The sequence below is a fragment of the Podarcis muralis genome, chromosome 13 (genome assembly GCF_964188315.1).
Source record: "Podarcis muralis chromosome 13, rPodMur119.hap1.1, whole genome shotgun sequence".
In the NCBI taxonomy this organism is placed as follows: domain Eukaryota; kingdom Metazoa; phylum Chordata; class Lepidosauria; order Squamata; family Lacertidae; genus Podarcis; species Podarcis muralis.
This window is the reverse complement of record NC_135667.1, coordinates 10,615,268-10,630,589: the sequence shown is the minus strand read 5'-3', so window position 1 is coordinate 10,630,589 and position 15,322 is coordinate 10,615,268. Positions and strand designations below refer to the sequence as shown.

Sequence of the window (15,322 nt, the reverse complement as noted above, 5' to 3'; positions counted from 1 at the left end):
GTGTGGGTTTGTGAAGAGAAAGAGGGAAAGGCCTTTTTGTATTTGAAAAAATATAATAGCACCTCTTACCTGAGGGCCTGGTCCCCTCCCCCCACGCGGACTCACCCTCTAAGGAGCCACTTCTCCCGCCCCCCTCCCCTCTCCTAAGGAGAGAGAAGAGAGAACAAGGCAGCCGAGCATGGACGGTGCAACTTAACTTCTCTCGGGGGCCCTCCAAGCCACGCCCACCGCTCCTCCGCCAGGCTACGGCCGCCGACGAAGGACCCGGGAGGCCTGGGGGCGGGGCCAGGCAGCAGGTTAGGTTGAGAGAACCTTCCAGGAAGTCAGTCTCTCTCTCTCTCCTGGGGGAGGGGGAGAAGGGAAGCGGGAGCGGGGGAAGCGGGCCTCCAGCTCGTGGAGAGGCTGTCTAAGGAAGTCGCCTGATTTATTCCGTGCCACCAATGCAAATAAAAGTAATATACAGTATTGTTGAAGGACTGTTGTTTTTAAACCATGGGGGGCTGTGAAGACGTGGCAATATCATCTTGCCGTGGCCCGCGCCCCGGCAGACGGGCAATGCGTTAGGCACCTATATGGGGAAGCCATCTTGGGAGGGATGGAGAGGCGTGGGGGGCCAGATATGTGGCCCCAATGCAAAAGCAGCCTTGCTTGTGATATATTCATATGCTTTTGCCCTTTATTTGTTTGCCCTTTATAACAGTCCTGCAAGGCAGGCCACTGTGGTTAGTTTCCCATTTCACAGAGGAGGAAAACTGAGCCTGAGCAGTTTGGGACATGGAACAGATTTCACGCCTGCCTGGTCTATTTTCCGTCTCTTGCTCCATATGAGGATGCTGATCTGTATAATAATGAAAGCTAGAAAATCTGACTTTGCCCTCAAGTAGTGAAACCATATGGTATTTCGTACTTCGTCTCAAGGAAGTGGGATTTGACTTGCAGGCTCCGTGATTCATTCATGGCCTTGAGACATTGAAGACGGCTATCATATATCCTCTCAGCATCCCCTTATCCAGACTAAACACCCAGATCATCTTTTTCCAAGATGATGAAGGACCATTAGGGTTGGCATATTTCAAAAAGTGACAGTCCAGAGGACACAAATTGTTAAGTTGTTGAGCCTTTAAAAAAAAAAGTTAAGTATTGAGGGGTTTTTACTGAACACTCTTTCGGGGGTTTATCAGAAATAAATCCTAATGTGCTCAGTGTGGCTTACTTCTAGGGAAGCATACACAAAAATTGTAGAGCTGGGATGGACCCTTAGAATCCACTGTCTTAATCTTTCCCCTAAACAAATGCACATGCAGGAACACCTCTGGATGTGTTTTTGGCATTCTGCAGACTGTATCACTCCCACCCCTTTGAAATACATCATTCTTCCATCAAACAAAGGACTACCCCTGCATTTAATCACCCACAGATCTCCCCTTTCAATTTAATAAATTGCAGAACAGGCAATGGTTGCATATACACCTTCCATTTCAAGCACACACACACTCCACCATGAATTGTGGGGGCTGTAGTTTACCCTCACAGATCTATAATTCCCAGCACCCTTAAGCTACAGCTCGCATTAACCCCCCCCCCCCAAGTATGTGTGCTTTAAATGTATGGCATGTATGCATCCTCACCCCATTATAACTCAGTGGAAGAACACATGCCTTGCATTTAGTAGGTTGCCACATTCAGTTCCTCGCATCTCCAGTTTGAAAGGATCAGCAGCCGGATGAACATAAGTCCTACTGGATGAGGCCAAAGCCCCCTCTAGTCCAGCACCCTGTTCTCACAAGGGCCAAACAGGTGCCCATGGGGCACTCACAAGCAGTGGCGTAGCGTGGGGGGTGCAGGGGGGGCCGGCCGCACCAGGCGCAACATCTGGGGTTAGGGCAAATCCACGGGTTAGGGGGCGCAAATCCACGGGTTAGGGGGCGCAAATTACTTGCCTTGCCCCGGGTGCTGACAACCCACGCTACGCCACTGCTCACAAGCAGGACCTGGGTGTAACAGCATTCTCCCCACCTGAGGTTCCCATCAGCTGGGATACTCCCTCTGAAACCTACACAGACATGTAGAACATTAATGTGTTTTATAATGTGTTTTAAGTGCATTGCTGATTTTGGGAGAAGTTTTACATAGTTGTTTTAAACTATTTTTACTGCAGTGCTTTTTTCTTACTCTCTTTGTAAACTGCTTTGAGGATTTTACAATCAAGAAATGTATACATTATATGTATATTCTAAAGATCTCTGCCTAGGCACAAAGCACATTCCTTTGTTTACTCCAATAGCCAGAGATACTATCTCTTGCCCGCAAAGAGGATGTCACTGCGCTCAAAGCAAGTGGTTTTGATGCTTGTTGGTAGCTTCTGTTATGGAGCTGCCATGGCAGGATGCAAAACAGTCAAGTCCATTCAATATATCAATTTTTCCTTTCTTCTCCCAATATATAAATGCATGCCAGAGATATCATCAGTTTCATTGGACTGGTCATGTGGTCTGGATGCCTGATTATCGTCTTCCAAAACAACTACTCCATTACCAGCTTAAGAACAGAAAGTGAAATACCAGTGGACAACAAAAGAAGTTTAAAGTCGCTCTCAAGGCAAACCTAAAAAAAGGCAGTATAAGCACGGAAAACTGGGAAGCAATGGCCTACCAGCGCTCCAGTTGGAGAACAGCCTTCACCATGGACTTTGAAGAAACACAAACTCAGGACGAAAGGGAGAAATGCGCTAAGAGGAGGCATGCTTGGCAAACCCTCACCATGATCAACTCCCGCCCGGAAACCTAGGTCCCCATGAGGAACGACGTGTGGATCCAGAATTGGCCTCCATAGTCACTTACAGATTCACTGTTAAGACCGTGTTCATGGAAGACAATTTTACTTGGTCAGGAGTGATCACCAAAGAAGACGAAGAAGAAGACACGTCAGAGAATAATGTCAAACATGGAAATATTTAATACAAAGCTGAAACAACAGTGCAGTAGATCTTAAAATCTAAGACTGGTTAGATTGGCCTGGATTACACTCTCCCCAGCTCCTCTGCCAAGGCGTCTGTGAACCCAAAGTGTGGGCAATGGAAAGCTCCAACATTAGAAGAGGAAACTGCTGGAGGAAAGGCACAGATTGGTGGAGGATGGAACCTGGAAGCAGCATTCGCCTACGAGGGAGTGAAGAGAGGTCCTCAAATGGGAGGCTTTTGGAAGAGTTACTACTAGCACTCCAACAGCCACCAGCCAAAATCAACTCTAGGGCAGAGATAGGCTGTAACAAGGTCAAGGGAAGGTGAGCTTGAAGGATTCCTGCCCCCAGTGTGGTGCCTGAAACCGAAAGAGAGAAAGAGAGCATGACACGGAAGAGCCTGGATGGACTTCAGGGGAAATTCAGCAGCAACCTGACCGGTCTCCAGAGGCCTGACGACCGTGGCCGGCGGAGGATCTTCCTGTGGGTTCCTGGGGGCCGATCCTGATGCCGTTTCCCTGCAGGTGGAGAAATAAAAGCGCTTAGTTAACAATAATCCGAAGGAAAGCCAGGACTGCTTTGACCGCTTTAATGATGCCATCTGTGACCGCCCAAGCCCATTTTGGCAAGCCGCAGAAAGAGGTGGTCCCTCTAGGCCAGGAGTAGCCAATCTTGTTCCCTCCAGATGTTGATAGGAGTTGTGGACCAGCAATATCTGGAGGGTGAAGCATTGACTACCCTTGCTCTAGGCAGCGGCTGTTTCCTCCAAGAGACTCCTTCAACCGAGTCTTTTAAAAGTCTGAAACTGGGTTTCTGTAGTTTCCAGCATTGCTGCCTCCGTCTGTGGAGACAGAACATAGCCACCGTGGCTAGGAGCCATCAATAGCCTCCATTAATTTGTATAATCCTCTAATCTAAACCTTGGTTTAGTGCTGCGTGAATGAGCTTTGCCTCCTTCCAGCCGGTACATTCTCTGCTCTCCTTCTCTGCTGAGCAGGAGGATTCTGGAAGCATTTACCTTCTTTTAAACACAGCTTTTTGTTTGTCTCAGCTGAGGAACATGATTTAACCCTAAGTTTTGTTTCAACCAGCACATGGTTTGATGTAGGTTTAAAAAACAAAACAAAAACAACAACAACCATAGTTCATGTTCAAACCATTATCTTGGTTTGCGTTTAAGCAACAAGTTACATTTAAGCTGGGAAGCTTTCACTTTCTCTATCTTCTCCTAGCCATGTGAAAGGTGATGACAGGAGAGCATGACATGAGGAGGCAGCTAGGCTTGTTCATGTAGCATTAAGTGATGGTTTATCACTACAGTCTAATGTGACTATCGTCTGAGCTGGTATAAGGCAGCTCTCGATGTTCGCTAGGGACGTGGGTGGCACTGTGGTCTAAACCAGTGTTCCCCAACCTTGGGCCTCCATCATCCTTGACCACTGGTCTTGCTAGCGAGGGATGATGGGAGTTGTAGTCCAAAAACAGCTGGAGGCCCAAGGTTGGGGAACACTGGTCTAAACCACTGAGCCTCCAGGGCTTGCTGATCGGAAGGTTGGCAGTTCAAATCCGCACGACGGGGTGAGCTCCTGTTGCTCTGTCCCAGCTTCTGTCAACCTAGCAGTTCAAAAGCATACCAGTGCAAGTAGATAAATAGGTTCCACTCTGGTGGGAAGGTAAATGGCATTTCTGTGTGTTCTGGCTTTCATCACTGTGTTCCGTTGTGCCAGAAGCAGTTTAGTCATGCTGGCCCCATGACCCGGAAAGCTGTCTGTATACAAACACCAGCTCCCTCGGCCTGAAAAGCGAGATGAGCGGCGACCACATAGTCGCCTTTGACTGGACTTAACCGTCCAGAGGTCCTTTACCTTTACTTTTTACCTATGTTCGCTAGTATCCTAATATACAAAATCAAGTTTTATTGTGTTAAAATTTAATACAAATCACTTTACAAATCTGATAACTACTTGTACTGACACACATAGCCATTAGCCAATCCCCACCCCAGCCCCATCACAAAATTTTGAGCTACAGGTTTGATGGGCCATCAAGGGAGGCCACTAGGTCTGACTTGCCTCGTTGTTAACATCAAAATAGCCTTGCTGGATCTTTTTATAGATGGCTTTAGCTGTGTGGAGAAAGGCCTGGAAGGAGTAGATAGAAGGGGGAAAGTTTTTTTAAGAAACAAGCAAGATGGGTAAAATAATACAGCAATAAAGACATGCTCCTATCCTGCACATCAAATTGGGACACAGAAATGGGTCTGGCACTAGGACAGAGGGGGAGGTATTTTCCCTCTTCCGGGGCACTGCATTCCATACTGTCTACCCATCCCGTTTTTCTGTTTTCCTCCTCCAAATCCACAGTCAGCATTCTGTCCCTGCTAAGCTTGCTCAGTCCCCACCAGAGGGAACGATACAGGCCAAAATATATGCAGGCAAACCATTCTAATGAAGGCTGTACAGGATGAACTCCCCAGCAGCTGTCGGGTATCACAGATAGCTGCCAGCTAGCCATGGCAGGAAGATGGACCTGAGCATCAGCAAATCCCCTCTTCTCTGAGCCCTTATTGTCCATATAATACACAATTGGGCTTGTAAACAGTTACTTCATGTGTCACCTGTAGCAAACAAGAATTACCTTCAAGCAATCAGGCAAAGAAGCTTTTCCAAACTGTAAGAGAGCTGGGTTCTTCCCCCACCTCTCCGCACCCCCTCCCAACCATATTCCACACATAACCATCTAGATATGGTGTGGTTAGGAGGCTAGTAGGCCCCCCCACCCCACTCCACATCAGCTACATTTCCCCCCCCCCAACCTAATTGGAAAACTGCAGAGTTAAATGGACCTGGGAGAATCCAGGAACCTCTGTACGCCTCCAATGCCAGTCATACAAGTCTAAATGGGGACTTCTGTTTCCATTTAAAGTTTCTGGTCCTCGTGGCAGCTAAGATGGGCATGAAATTGTATGGATGGGGATTGTCAAAACCTCAGAAGCCAGGGCAGTGCAGGACTTCCAAGGAGCAGGCTTTCAGACCTTCAGACCTTCCCATCTGTAGCTCAGCGACAGAACATGCGTCTTGCATACACAAGGTCAATTCCCAGCATTTCTAGGTAGCAGTGGGAGAGAACTCTGTTGGAAGTTCTGGAAAGCCACCTTCAGTCCATGCAGGCCAGAGGTTTTAAACCTTTTTGAGTCCATGGCTCCCTTGACCAATTGCATTTTTTCTGCGGCACCCCTGGGGGACTCAGGAGCCAGTTGTGTCACCCCTTGCCTGCAGAGCTGGCAGCCTCTCGCCCTTTATCAAACACCCTTGTGGAGTGTTCCCTCAGCTTCCTCTCCTCTCCCCTCTCCTTAGGAGTCCTCTGGGCAGCCCACTGCCCCCGGTCTCTGATCTGCCCCCAAGGAGAGGTGCCTCCTCACACTGCCCCACAGGGGCCTGGGAAGAGGATACCCCCAGCCTTAGTGTCCCAACGGAGACTGGCCAAAGGTGAATGTGAGGCCAGCACCTTAGCTTGGGAGGCAGCAGGGGCAGCAGCGGGCACTCAGCTCCCAGGCAGGCCTTGCACACAGCAAGCACAAAAAAGGCCAGCGCAGTACCCGCTTGCCTGGCCTCTCACTAGTCTCCATTCCCAACAGCTGGTGGACTGGCTGGCTGGGCTCCCTCGCCCACTTGCTTGCTTGCTTACTCCGAGGCCGCCTTAGTTCCTGGCAACCAGCACCCCCTGGCCAGCCTCAGAAGCACCATTTGCCTGCGGAGCTTGTAGCCAGGGCTGCTGCAACAAACAGCTGTGCAAGACTTTGGGAGGCAGAGACGTGAGAGGGCATCAGAGGAGGGAAGGAAGGAAAGAGGGACAGAGGCCAGTGTTGCCCACAGCACCCCTGATCATCATTCAAGGCACCCCAGGGTGCCATGGCACACTGGTTGAAAGCCACCAGTGTAGACAATACTGAGCTTGATGGACAAGTGGTCTGATTCAATATAAGCAGTATATGTTCTTCTGCATGCGGTAAGAAGAATAAGTTATGTGAATGCTTTTCCTGGCCCAAAAGGAAACACGGACTGGAAGGGAACTGGGGGTGGGGGTGGGGGATAGGAAAACACCCAAGATTTTCTTCACCTCTTCTACGTTGGATGCTGTCTTTGCAGAGGTCTCCATGAAAACCATGCCGTGTTCCCGGGCAAAAGCCTCACCTTCTTCTTTCCGTACAGCTCGCCGATTTTCCAAGTCACTGCGGGATGAGAGAGGCAAGAAATATTAATTAATAATAGTAATAATAATAATTTAATTTATGAATCACTCCCTACAAAGCACCTTGAAGCGATTTCACAATACAGTGGTACCTTGCAAGACGAATGCCTCGCAAGACGAAAAATTCGCAAGACGAAAGGGTTTTTGGTTTTTTGAGTTGCTTCACAAGACGAATTTCCCTATGGGCTTGCTTCACAAGACGGAAACGTCTTGCAAGTTTGTTTCCTTTTTCTTAAAACCGTTAATACAGTTGCGACTTGACTTGAGGAGCAACTCATAGCACGCGGTGTGGTAGCCTTTTTTGAGGTTTTTGAAGACTTTGGTGATTTTTGAAGCTTTTCCAAAACTTTTCCGAAACCGTGCTTTGCAAGACAAAAAATTCGCTAGACGAAAAAACTTGCAGAACGAATTAATTTCCTCTTGCGAGGCACCACTGTACAGTGCAAACATGTATGAAAACAAATGCAGATATATTCTTGTTCTTATTTATTCCACTTAATTTACTAATCAGCTAAACTACCACCTCAAGGTGATTTACACATAAAATATTATACAAACATCCCAAATCACTATCATCTACCCCGAGTCCTTGGCCGGTGGGGATGGGGGAACAGGTGAGTTGGGAAGCAGAAGATGACCGGATACCTCTTATTGCCAATGAGCATGACCACCATGTGGGAGCTGGAATGCTGCCGAGCATCTTCTAGCCAGGTGTACAAATGGTTGAAGCTTTCCCGTCTGTGCAAGAGCAAGAAAGGTAGGTCAGGGTGTGCAGTAGGCGGAATGGGAGCCTAAAGGTCCACCACTCATCTGGGCCAGCAGTGAGCGGAACATAAAGTCCCTGTCCCCTCCCCCAAGTTAAACTGTGGGCAGCACATTCTCAGCCATGCCCTAAGCATGCCCTAAGACCCACGGTCTGACGTCGTAAGAAGAGCCTGCTGGATCAGGCCAGTGGCCCATGGAGTCCAGCATCCTGTTCACGCAGTGGCCAACCCAATGCCTGTGGGAAACCCGCAAGCGGGATTTGAGCACAGGAGCAGCCTCCTCTCCTGGGTAATTTCCAGAATTACTCCAGCTGTGGAGGCAGAGCATAGCCGTCCTGGCTAGTAGCCATTGAGAGCCTTGTCCTCACCTGGTGATGTCATACACCAACAGAGCTCCGGCAGCCCCTCTGTAGTACGAGCGAGTGATGGAGCGGAAGGATTCCTGGCCAGCCTTTGGAGTGGGAGAGAACCAATCAGGAAACACAAGAAAAACGGAGCTGTCCAAACTACAATGGTACCTCTGGTTACTTACTTAATTCGTTCCGGAGGTCTGTTCTTAACCTGAAACTGTTCTTAACCTGAAACCCCACTTTAGCTAATGGGGCCTCCCTCTGCTGCCGCGCCGCAGGAGCACGATTTCTGTTCTCATCCTGAAGCAAAGTTCTTAACCCGAGGTAATATTTCTGGGTTAGCGGAGTCTGTTACCTGAAGCGTATGTAGCCTGAGGTACCACTAGCTAAGCATGCCCACAACTATAGCACTCATCCCCTTTCCATCCCTCTTCCCAGGAAACCCTGGGCATTTTAACTGGAATAGAGGCCTCCTGTTTTAGGGCATATCTGTACCATAAATTTAAAGTACTATACCACTTTAACAATCATGGCTTCCCCCGAAGATCCCTGAGAATTATAATTTGTTAGGAGCGCTGAGAGTTGCAAGGACCCTTATTCCCCTCAGAAAGCAACAATTACCAGAACGCTTTATCAACCCATCTTTCCAGGGAACTCTGGGAATTGTAGTTGTTGTAGCAGCACCCTTAACAAACTACATTCCCCAGGATTCTTGGAGCAGTGGGGGCCCACGACTGCTCTTAAACTGGTGTAAGAGTGCTTTAAATGTATGGTGTAAACGTGCCCTGGTCTCCTTAGCCCTCAATCCCCCTCCCAGCTCCACTTTCCAAAATTCGGACCCACAACCCCTCCTCCTGAAATTCCAGCCTCTCTATTCTCCTAATTTGTTCCTTTCTTCCAACTCTGCAGCCCTGGAGCATTGGTTAAACAGGGCTGGAGGAATAATTTCCTCCCTGTCAACACTTAATTAAAACAAACCGAAACAGGCTGGAACACTGGCTGGGAGCAGATGCCCAAGATGGGGATAGACAACCAACTAAAACAAAATGCCCTTGCTCTGTTTTGGCACTCCGATCCCCAAAATCGTTCCTTCGCATTTGCAAAGGGTCAAGGCTTCAAGGGGAGCTCACCGTGTCCCAAATCTGCAGCTTGATCTTTTTGTTGTCAATGGTGACCATCCGTGCACCAAACTCTACACCTGGTGGAGAAATGGAAGAAGAGGAGAAACCTCAGAGGGGAGGAACTCTCCACAACCCCAACCCACCATATCATTCAACCCATGTTTCTCATTATAACCCGGCCTGTGACCCCCGCCTCCAACTCCTTCCAGTTCTGCCACCCTCAGCCAAACAAAGGTCTCCTGTTCCTATAAGCGACCCATTCTCCCTCACTGGTCCTTAGACATGAAACTCCTGGCTTTGACACATATGTGGCATCTTTTCTCTCCTTCCAGTTGTCCTCAAATCCAGCAGTGGAGCAAGCCGATCAGGCGCCTGGGGCGGCGCATGCCCTGCACCCAGGGGCGGGGCCAGCTGGGGCAGGACACTCCATGGGGCCTCTGAGGAGTCAGTCTGCCTCCTCCCACTCAGCTGCTCTACAGCTGAGGGGGAGGCAGCGGGCGGACCGTTTGGGGCAGCACGGAGCCTGCGGGCGCCCAAGCCACTGCGTCACTCCCAGGAGAGACGTGTGGTCTGGGGGCACTGTAGGCCCTGCGGTGAATGCCGTCCGGCATTTTATCACCCCCTCAGTGGTGACACTTGGGGCGGCCTGCCCCCACCGCACCCCCCTTCCTCCGCCCCTGCTCAAATCCCCCTTTATCCTCATGGGTTATCTTCTTCCTCCTCATTTCCACCTGCTATCCAAACTGCTAAACATGTGTCTTTGGTCTTAACCACATTCATTCCTCCAGGCTTTTCCCATCATCTCTCTGTGTCACTCTTTTATTTTAAATTGCAGGCTCCTGGAGAGTGGAGACCCTTTTTGCCTATGTGGCTCTGTGTATGTACATACTTACATATATATACATATACATATACATATACACACGCACACACACGCACACAGAGAGACCTTACTGTATGCTTGTGAAACATGGACCACTTATAAATGCCATCGTCAGCTCCTCGAAAGATTCCATCAATGATGTCTCCGAAAATTTTTACACATCACTTGGGAAGACAGGCTAACTAATGCCAGTGTACTGGCAGAAGCAAATATCACCAGTGTCGAAGCGATAATTCTTCAACATCAACTTTGTTGGACTGGCCATGTTGTGAGGATGGCTGATTATCGTTTCCCAAAGCAATTACTCTATTCCGAATTTAAGAAACAAAAGAGGTTTAAAGACTCTCTCAAAGCAATCTTTAAAAAAATGTAGTATAAACACTGACAACTGGAAAACACTGGCCTGCGAGTGCTCCAGTTGGAGAACAGCCTTTACCAAAGGTGTCGTGGGCTTTGAAGACACTCAAACTCAGGATGCAAGGGAGAAACGTGCTAAGAGGAAGCCATGCTTGGCAAACCCTCACCATGATCAACTCCCGCCTGGAAGCCTATGTCCCCACTGTGGAAGAACTTGTGGATCCAGAACTGGCCTCCACAGTCACTTACGGACTCACTGTTAAGACCGTGTTCATGGAAGACAATTTTACTTGGTCACGAGTGATCGCCAAAGAAGAAGAAGAATACACACACACACACAAGAGAAAGAGAGAGAGAGAGATGGTGCTGTTGTTATGGACTGCATTTCTGTACATGCTGAAAAAGAGCCTCTGTGCCCCCCTGTTCTCTCCCTACCGCCCAGCTGTAGGGCATCATGTCCCCCCAGCTTTGTTCCTCCATTCCAAATACATGCAACAACACCCCCTCCTCTGGAACCCTGCTTAAATAATACCCCAAGGCCCATTGGGGACTCACCTATGGTCAAGTCATGGACAGCTGTGAACCGCTTATCTGTAAACTGTAGCAAGAGGCAGGATTTTCCAACACCTTTGGAGAAAAAAAAGAAAATAAATTCAGAAGCTGTTGTACAAAAACAAACAAACAAACCCTTTGATCACTGGTGGCTGGTGCCCATTGAGACCCGTAGGATGGAAGGAAAAAGGCCCACAAATGCCATTGCCAAGCAGAGACACCTAACTCTAACTTTGCTCCCAGCTGAGTTCTACAAAGGCAACACCTGCAACAAGGAGGAAGCCCACAGACAGTGCTGCCCCTTGTGGAGGCTGGCAGAGGGCTAACTGATGTTTATTTTTGTTTTAATTTTATTTATTTATTCAATTTATATACTGCCCTTTATCCAAATATTCTAGGGCAGTATACAACATTAGGAACTTAATTTATGCGGCGTAAGAATAAAGACACAGCATAATCATCAAACAATCGTTTATATAATAACAGCCCCACCACCACCCCGCCACATTTAACAGGCCATAGATTGTTTAATGGCCAAAGGCAAAGAGGACTGTTTTCACTTGGCATCTAAAGTCATGTAATGATGGCTCTGGGTAAGCCTCTCTGGGGAGAGCATTCCACCACAGAAAAGGCTCATTCTCATGTTGCCATCCTCTGAACCTCTGGGAGAGTGGGGACATAGAGAAGGGCTTTGGATGACAAGCAGAGGGTCTGAGTTGGTTCATATTGGGAGAGGCGGTTATTAAGGTATTGAGATCCTGAAGTTTTGTAGGTGAAAACCAGCATTTTGAATTGGTTGGTGGGGCAGGGCCTTCTTTGCCCTATGCTGCCTGCGAGTTGTACAAGTTACATGGAAGCCTCTGCAAACATCTTGGGAGAATTTCCACACTTTCTCTTGAGACTTTATTTATTCGCCATATACACAGTAGTTCCTCCTTTATACAGCCGTCATGCTCCCTTTTATGTGGCTCTTACACTGGCTTTATCAATGCTGTTTTTAAATGTATGTTTTGCTATTTTTTCCATTTGATTTATATTTGTAATTTTGTAACACTGCCCAGAAACAACATGATCCATAATTCGGGGAGAAAAGGCAAGTAGGCAAGGCTAAACAAGAATGTCTTTGCTCTTCACTAATGTGAAGGACCTCTGGAAGTGAGAGCTGGATCATAAAGAAGGCTGATCGCCGAAGAATTGATGCTTTTGAATTATGGTGCTGGAGGAGACTCTTGAGAGTCCCATGGACTGCAAGAAGATCAAACGTATCCATTCTTAAAGAGATCAGCCCTGAGTGGTCACTGGAAGGACAGATCCTGAAGCTGAGGCTCCAAGACTTTGGCCACCTCGTGAGAAGAGAAGACTCCCTGGAAAAGACCCTGATGTTGGGAAAGATTGAGGGCACAAGGAGAAGGGGACGACAGAGGATGAGATGGTTGGACAGTGTTCTCGAAGCTATTAACATGAGTTTGACCAAACTGTGGGAGGCAGTGGAAGACAGGAGTGCCTGGAGTGCTCTGGTCCAGGGGGTCACAAAGAGTCGGACACGACTAAACAACAACAATGTGAAGGACCATTTAAAGCAGAATTGGAGAACCCATGAGCCTCCAGATATTGCTGGACTCCATCAGCCCCAGCAACCAGCATGGACAATATTCAGGGATGATGGGAGTTGTGGTCCAGCAACATTTGCAGTGTCCCAAGCTCCCCATCCTTTTAAGGCTTTGTAGGCAATAACTCATACTGTCTTGTAGAAAAAAACAGACCCTTTATTTCACTTTCACAATTTGGTTAGCAGACAAGAAACCACTCCCATCTTCCACTGCTTTGATCAACAGCACAACTGAATCTCACCATCTCTCTGTTCTATAAAGGTAAAGGTAAAGGTACCCCTGCCCGTACGGGCCAGTCTTGACAGACTCTGGGGTTGTGCGGCCATCTCACTCAAGAGGCCGGGGGCCAGCGCTGTCCGGAGGCACTTCCAGGTCACGTGGCCAGCATGACAAAGCTGCATCTGGCAAGCCAGCGCAGCACACGGAAACACCGTTTACCTTCCCGCCCTGTTCTATACTGGCAGGTAAAAAGGTAAAAGTAAAGGAGCCCTGGAGGGTTGAGTCGAGTCAAACTTGGCTATAGGGTGTGGCGCTCATCTTGTTTCAGGCTGAGGGAGCTGGCGTTTGTCCTCAGATAGCTTTCTGGGTCTTGTGGCCAGCATGACTAAACAGCTTATGGAGTCTCAGTGTTAGAGGGACTTGTAAGATTATATGTAAGAAATAGTATGGTTGGTCTGCAGGGACTTTGCAGGATCTTGGCTTCTGAGCTTAGACCATCTTACCCAAACCTTGTGTATGGTTGGTGAGAGTGGGACTGGGCGTTAAGATTACTATATATAATTGATAATATTACTGCTGTTCAGCCTACTCAAAGATCTACATTATAATACTGAAGAGAGCCAGTGGAGACAAGGCATCAGTTGAGGGAGGCCCTTTTGTTCATGACACTTTGCCTCTGCAACTCCCTATTTGTGTCCATTTCCCAGGTTTCCTCCCAGATTAGTCACATTTGCAACCCGAGGTATGAGTGTACTGTATCTCTTTGTTAAAGAAACAAACTGAAAATGCTTCCTTTTGCCCTGTTCTGTCCACCTCCAGCTTTCAACAGGGTTTGAAAGCTGCTGTTGTTACTATTACTATACTATTATTGCAACATAATGCAACAATCCTCCTGAACTCTAGTAACCTGTCATCATGGGTTATATGTGTTTAGACAGTGATTTTTTTTACAGCAGCGATTTTATACCTGTGCTTCATCAGCTGGGTCTAAGATCCCTTCAATTAAGAAGTACAGGGAGGAGGAATTAAAAAACCAAAAATGTAAGGCAGACCTTTCCAAGCCTTTCCGTGGTTCCCACACTGACAGCCCAATTCTATGCATGTTTACTCAGAAGTAAACAGAGTTCAGTGGTGCTGAACTCCCAAGATGTTGTGTTTTGCTAGTTAAAACTGTGCTTTGATCTGTCCTTTTTAATTCTAGTGTGATTTTAGGAAACGTCACACATCCTTGGGTGCGCTGTGCCAAAAAAAAAAACCAAAACCAAAAAAAAAAAAAAAAAAAAAAAAAAAAACGGGGGGGGGACTATAAATAATGTCACAAACAAAACAAAACAAATGTGCACAGGATTTGTAGCCTTGTGTTGGGGAACCCAGAGCAAGGAAGTGCTCCTTTTACACAGTGTCAGATGGTCAATATCTGCAAAATGGGATCAACGGTGTCCTTCCTCACAGGGTTGATGTAAGGTCGCACACTCTATATAGTGACCTAAACAGCGACCTCTCTCTCTCTCTATGTATGTATATATATGTATGCCTTAAATAGTAATATCCCCGCCCCCACCCCACCCGAGGCTGAAACTCCCTCATTTTCCCCGCCCATACCGGTGTCCCCGATGATGACGTATTTGAAGAGATAGGCGTAGGACATGGCTCTGAAGCCCCCCTAAACCCCAGCCCCGGCCTGGAGGTTCTCCAGGGGCCACTCTAGCTCACACAACAGCCGCCATGTCTATTGCTCTCGCGCTCTCTGTCCTTCCTCTCCCTCCCTCCCTCCTCCAGTGACGCTCTGGTTTTCCTTTTCCGGCACCTTTTCCAGCAAGCCGGTGGCTACAGAGCTCACCGGTCCTTTCCGCGGCCGCTCTGGCCCGTCCCTCGTTGGCCGGAGCCACGTTTCCTGCGTCGCTCTAGGCACCCTGGAGGTTTAACGTCACAGCCCCTCCTCCTGCAAAAACAAACGAACAACCCGAACCGTTAAGCGGTTTGCCGAACCGGCCGTTTTACGTCACATCCGCTGGTCTACTACCCTCTCCCGACGTGTGCGTAGGGACGCTCTAGCATCTGCCCTTCCTCCTGCCCTGCACTACGCTCTAGCCTCCCCCTCGACTCGGCTCTATCCTCTCCTCCTCAACGGCTCAGGCGGGCGTGTTCAGAGAAAGAGCCGCGGCCGTCCGACCGTGGGGGGCTGAGTGGGAAGGAAATTTGCCCTAATAGTTCCCCTCAGAGAAGGAATAAATAGCAGCGGAGGGAAGGCCGGGCG

At 48.4% G+C, this 15,322-nt stretch overlaps 2 protein-coding genes across 9 annotated transcripts in view; both read right to left on the bottom strand.

The window, feature by feature from the left end:
• Nucleotides 1-264, bottom strand: part of CHD8 (chromodomain helicase DNA binding protein 8) — a 61,556-nt gene extending 61,292 nt beyond the window's left edge. For 2 of the 4 annotated variants that reach the window (XM_028751759.2, XM_028751762.2), the window contains exon 1: nucleotides 106-264. The gene's annotated coding sequence lies outside the window, so the exon portion shown is untranslated. Of the gene's footprint in view, nucleotides 1-69 lie in introns of all 4 variants that reach the window. The other 2 variants (XM_028751760.2, XM_028751761.2) reach the window with 2 other exon arrangements.
• A 2,668-nt stretch (nucleotides 265-2,932) lies between these two features.
• On the bottom strand, nucleotides 2,933-15,256 carry RAB2B (RAB2B, member RAS oncogene family). 5 transcript variants are annotated; one of them, XM_028701536.2, is made up of 8 exons: nucleotides 14,873-15,256; nucleotides 11,240-11,311; nucleotides 9,454-9,521; nucleotides 8,342-8,424; nucleotides 7,855-7,947; nucleotides 7,078-7,189; nucleotides 5,031-5,099; nucleotides 2,933-3,476 (listed from the first exon to the last, which is right to left on the bottom strand). In XM_028701536.2, the coding sequence occupies exons 3-8, from the start codon at nucleotides 9,499-9,501 to the stop codon at nucleotides 3,381-3,383; spliced, it is 501 nt and encodes a 166-aa protein (XP_028557369.1). In that variant the 5' UTR covers nucleotides 9,502-9,521; nucleotides 11,240-11,311; nucleotides 14,873-15,256; the 3' UTR covers nucleotides 2,933-3,380. The 5 variants fall into 5 exon arrangements, with proteins under 5 accessions (XP_028557369.1, XP_028557368.1, XP_028557370.1 ...); XM_028701535.2 differs by having other exon boundaries at nucleotides 14,906-15,256; XM_028701537.2 differs by lacking the exon at nucleotides 14,873-15,256 and adding an exon at nucleotides 14,668-14,837 and having other exon boundaries at nucleotides 7,152-7,189.
• Nucleotides 15,257-15,322: the final 66 nt, after the last annotated feature.